Source organism: Cryptotermes secundus, unplaced genomic scaffold, assembly GCF_002891405.2.
Source record: "Cryptotermes secundus unplaced genomic scaffold, Csec_1.0 scaffold414, whole genome shotgun sequence".
NCBI lineage: Eukaryota > Metazoa > Arthropoda > Insecta > Blattodea > Kalotermitidae > Cryptotermes > Cryptotermes secundus.
The window spans coordinates 668,362-673,585 of NW_019743151.1; the positions used below are offsets into that span (position 1 = coordinate 668,362).

The 5,224-nt window shown below is 33.4% G+C and overlaps 2 protein-coding genes across 4 annotated transcripts in view; one reads left to right on the plus strand and one right to left on the minus strand.

The window, feature by feature from the left end:
* Positions 1-2,095, minus strand: part of LOC111873845 (cysteine and histidine-rich protein 1 homolog) — a 32,793-nt gene extending 30,698 nt beyond the window's left edge. The window contains exon 1 of the mRNA XM_023868873.1: positions 1,861-2,095. Coding sequence (XP_023724641.1) covers positions 1,861-2,067 — 207 coding nt within the window. The 5' untranslated portion in view covers positions 2,068-2,095. The remainder of the gene's footprint in view (positions 1-1,860) is intronic.
* A 68-nt stretch (positions 2,096-2,163) lies between these two features.
* Positions 2,164-5,224, plus strand: part of LOC111873842 (transmembrane protein adipocyte-associated 1 homolog) — a 72,496-nt gene continuing 69,435 nt past the window's right edge. For all 3 annotated transcript variants that reach the window (XM_023868866.2, XM_023868868.2, XM_023868870.2), the window contains exon 1: positions 2,164-2,281. The gene's annotated coding sequence lies outside the window, so the exon portion shown is untranslated. The remainder of the gene's footprint in view (positions 2,282-5,224) is intronic.

Genomic DNA, 5,224 nt, shown 5'->3' on the forward strand with positions numbered 1-5,224 from the left:
GCTCCGCTCGTGACGTCACCGCGCGTTGCGCATTGCGGGGTGATTACTCGCCTATTACCGTAGTAACGCGAGCGTTACGTTACCGCCGCGTACCGCTGGGGAGGTAGGGGTGATCCATAGCTCAACATGTCACAATATGTTATTAAAATATCTCAAAAATTGATATTGAAGGGTGGTAATTAAAAATGGACCCTTTGATAAGAGTGAATCAAATTGGGGTCGGGTCAAACATTGTGTTCTCCAGGGATCTATCCTGGGACCTTTACTTTTCCTACTATATATCAATGACCTATCTTTATCTATAAAATATCTGAATGTAAATGTAAACCCCCAAACATTATTTGCAGATGATACTAGCATAATCATCAGTAATCAAAACAATACTGGACTAGAAAATGACTTGAAGTCAGTCTTCACTAGTGTGATGAAATGGTTTAAGGCAAATTTACTCTCACTAAATCTGGACAAAACCTACTGTATGGGATTCCACTCTAAATATATTCTTAATTCCGAAATACAAATTAAATATAACAACAAAATTATTGCCACTACTACTAAATAAAGTTTCTTGGGCTAGTACTTCACAATACTCTGTCTTGGAAGAGTCACACCGATATGTTGGCTTCCCAATTAAACAAAGCATGTTATATTGCAAGAGCAATCAGAACTTTCTTATCTTTAAATTTCCTAAAGATAATCTATCATGCTTATTTTCGTTCAGTTATAACATATGGATTAATTTTCTGGGGAACTTCTTCCCACAGTACGAATATTTTCAAACTCCAAAAGCGAATGGTTAAAATACTAATGGAAGCAAGACCCAGGGATTCTTGCAGAAAATTTTTTAAAATTTAAATATATTACCTCTAACATCTCACTACATACTCTCCTTGACTCTGTTTATGGTTACCAATAAATCATTGTTTAGACAAAATTCTGAAATTCATAATTTTAATACCAGGAATAATTCTAATTTTTTTCAAGTAACGACTCCCTTGACGATGTTTCATAAAAGTCCTGCCTATGCAGGCGTTAAGATATATAACCATCTTCCAGCTGACATTAAGGACTTGGCATAATCAAAACAGTATTTGCATGAGCACTCTTTTTATAGGGTGAATTTTTTATGCATAAAACTAGGTAAGTATTTCTGATTGTAATAGTAACATCATTGTGTCAGTATTTACAGTGTTCTGTTCTATGAATTTTTTATGCATAAAACTAGATATATTTCTGATGGTAATAGCAACATCATTGTATCAGTATTTACAGTATTTTATTATTTTTATTTTTTTCAACAAAATCTTTTAATGATTGCATGTCTTATTTATTTATTTATTATCATTTATTCATATTGTACTGTCTTGTATTTTTACTTTTCTATATCCAATGGTTGTACCAGTATGGATCAACAGAATAAATTAAAATTGAAATGTAAACTCATACAGTTCTTCCAAACCTCGTGTAATCGTTAGGAACATCACCACCCAACATGAACAAAAAATGTACACAATCGTATTAACCTCTTTCACTACCAATTATGAAACTTTATTTAGAACATCACAGCAGTCACCGTTTTTTCATATTAGCTATGTTACAAAAGTTATCTATATGCTATATACAAAAAGATGATGTTACTGTCGAGGGTAAAATTTAAGAACATATGTTAAGAAGGCTTAAAGTACTGTGCAGTCCCCTACTTAGGCCAAAAACGCAGCGTCCTTAAACACAAAACAGTGTAACAAAATCATGCGAAATCGTTTCCGAAGATACGATCCAATAATACTAAAACTGCATAAATTATTAAATATCATTTGCAAGTTGCAGTCGCTATTTCAGTCAGCTGATTGAAAAACAAACCTGATAAACAGCAGCCCTCGGAAGATCCAAACATACAGCGCAACACAATATCCCACCCAACCTTTGTTCAAGTTTATCCGATTTTCCGTCAGGAATTTTGCAAATTTTTCGTCTCTTCTTTTCAGGTTCAATGAACTCTTCAGCTTTGTCATTTTCTTGAATGTCTGATGGCTCTCCGCTTGACGATGAAGCTTCGGGATCGGCCATCTTGTTTATTATTGTCTGCGCAGTTTCTAACCGTTCTAAACCGTTCTAAACAAAGTGGAATCACGTGATACAAATTTATTCTGTGTGTGTGTGTGTGTGTGTGTGTGTGTGGTGGCGGGGTTTGGGGAAAGTCAGATGTGGGATAAGAAAATGGTATTTAAAAAACATCTGTAAATCAAAGAACGGAAGCTGCGCGATAAAGCTTTACCGAAAAGTAAGACATTGTATCGTGCGTATGATAAAGATATGATTTTTACTGCCGATATATAAATATACTAAATACACTAGCAAATGGCTATTATCTTACAAACGTAACATCAGTTCTTATACCAGGACGCAGGGCGCTATATATGAAAATCATATTTATTTCTCGTTTCATTATATGGGATGTTAGAGCTTTAATTGTCAATTGCAACAAACTCTATCCACTTAATATAATTTCTTGTTGACCACTGCTTTTCTTCACTTCTAATAATGAGTGCATTAATTTATAACATTAAATTGCAGCATCATGTTGCACTGTGCTGTATTAGTTTATGTGTTCAACTTTCTTTGTGTCATATAGCACCTGTTTTTGTCAGAAAATTTCCCATGCACCGCATCTTTGGTCCTTCGAACGTAATATTTCGGATAATCCTAATACGAGACAAGAACGTTCAGGTTTTCTGTGGAAGATATTTGGCGCTGGTGGAATGATAGGCCAATGTACCCCCTTTTTTTCGTACCTCTAGATAATTCATATATAAACACATTTCCTATTTATCAAAAATGATCCAGCAGCACTTTCTTCCTCTGAACTCCTACCTGTGATTTATACTACATGTGTGTGTGGATTTCAATTCAATTTATTTTGTTCATCAGATCTACATTTGGCGATGGCGCCACCAGATATAGAACACGTCAAAGGCCTAGTTACAATAAAATTAATCCAGAGGACAACGTCATTAAGATATTACAACATATCCACAACCATTGTTGCAATAACTGATGATACAATGCTATAACTAAACACAGCATGCATATAACACTCGGACTGCAACTTATTATCATAACAAAATACATATCAACATTGTCAATAACAGAGCAAAATCATATCCAAAGAGTTATGGGCATCTTACAATAAAAGTTTAAAAATGACTAGTGTAGTTTTATTTATCTGTAATTAGCACAATCATCCCTTGTTTTCCATTCATAATACTCACCTAAAGAATAAAAAGAGCCCACCTGCAATTAAATAATTAAATAGAACATGCATGTAACACTTGCACTGCTACTTATTATCATAATGAAATACATATTAACATTGTCTATAACAGTAAAATCATAACTAAAGAAGTATAGGTATCCTACAATAGAAGTTTTAAAAATGACTAGTGTTCACTTCACTTCACTTCATCTTAAATTCCACAGATCCTTTCAGGTCACGCACGCCACAGGATACAGAACATGTCAAAATACACAATAAACACATGCATAACAATGGACCCATCAACATGCAATACAGCCACAGTACAAAATTCGTACATAAAACACTCAAACATGATCAAATTTATGCAGATATATGCTTATCATTGTCACAATCATAAATTAATACAAAAGACCTAAATACCCAATTCAACAGTCCAAATATAATACATTTAATCAGGACTTAAAAATTAGAATATACAGTATAATAAAAATTCAGTATATACAATCAGTCATTTCATAGCAAGAACCTTAAAATTTGAAAACTATTAATTAACATATAACAGTAATATATGTCTGTCTGTAATCAATTTAAAAAGTTAAATATATAAATTACCCTTTGCATAATGTTGCCATTGTCATCTATTAAAATATTCCTCCAATGTATAAAAGGAGTTCACAAATAAAAACTCTTTTAAACTGGCTTTAAACTTATTTTCATTATTTGAGATTATTTTGATTGTATTTGGAAGTCCATTATAAATCCTTGCAGCCATGTGATAAACCCCATTCCTGTATTTCGCCAAATTGACCTGGTACATATGTATATTCATATTTTGTCTAGTATCTTTTCCATAGTAATCCTTATTTATACTGAATATTTCTTTATTATTTATTACAAACATAATTAATGAGTACATGTACTGTGATCTTAGGGGCAGTATGTTCATATCCCTAAAATGTTCTCTACATGACTCTCTAAGATCACAGCCTTTGATCAATCTTATGGCTCTCTTTTGCAATTTAAAAACCCTTTCGGCATGCGACGAGTTTCCCCAGAATATCAGGCCATACGTCATAACCGAATGGAAATATGAGTAGTAGACACTTTTTAATATTTCCATAGATACTACTGGTTTTATATTTCTGATCATGTAGCAGGCTGTAGTCAATTTCTTTGTTACCTCATCAATATGTCTTTCCCAGGTCATGGCGTTCTCAATGGTCAGTCCAAGAAATTTAGTATGATTTGTGTTTGTAATAATTGTTACTAAATCTCCTATATCCCTTTGTACCTGATTTTTTGCAGTAAAGTTTATATAATATGTTTTCATTGTATTTAAAGACATTAAGTTTTTTTTGAACCAATCATCTAGTAAACTGTATACTTCGTTTATTGTATTTCTAAACATAATTGGATTTGCATGTGAGATTAACACACTGGCATCATCTGCAAATAAAATAGGTGTACTTTTTGCCTCCAATATCTTGGGCAAATCATTTATATATATTATAAACAGAAGAGGTCCCAGTATTGACCCCTGTGGAACACCATTAGTTACTTTAGCCCATCCTGAATATACTTTTTTATTGTTAGTTCCATTATCAATGTTATTAAATTCAATTCAGTTCAAATCAATGTTAGCTTTGCCATCACTTGACACAACACATTTTTTCCATGGATTAACAGGTGTGTAAGGGTGATTAATCTTCGGCTTGAGCGTTCGCTTGTGGAGGTCGGCGCGGCCCACATTGATGCGATTGATGTCTCTTCAATATTGAGGAGCGAACATACTGTCCATGGTTTGCATCTTAATCCTCGAGGCAAGGACAAGCTGACGCGACTCATTGCAGAGAGCATTAAGGGTAGACACATTCCAGTTGTCATTGGTGTTCAGAATCATTTTTTAGGATAAAGAGTGCAAGTAAAGTTTATCAAGTAAAAGAAATTGCAAAAGAAACTAATCTTTCA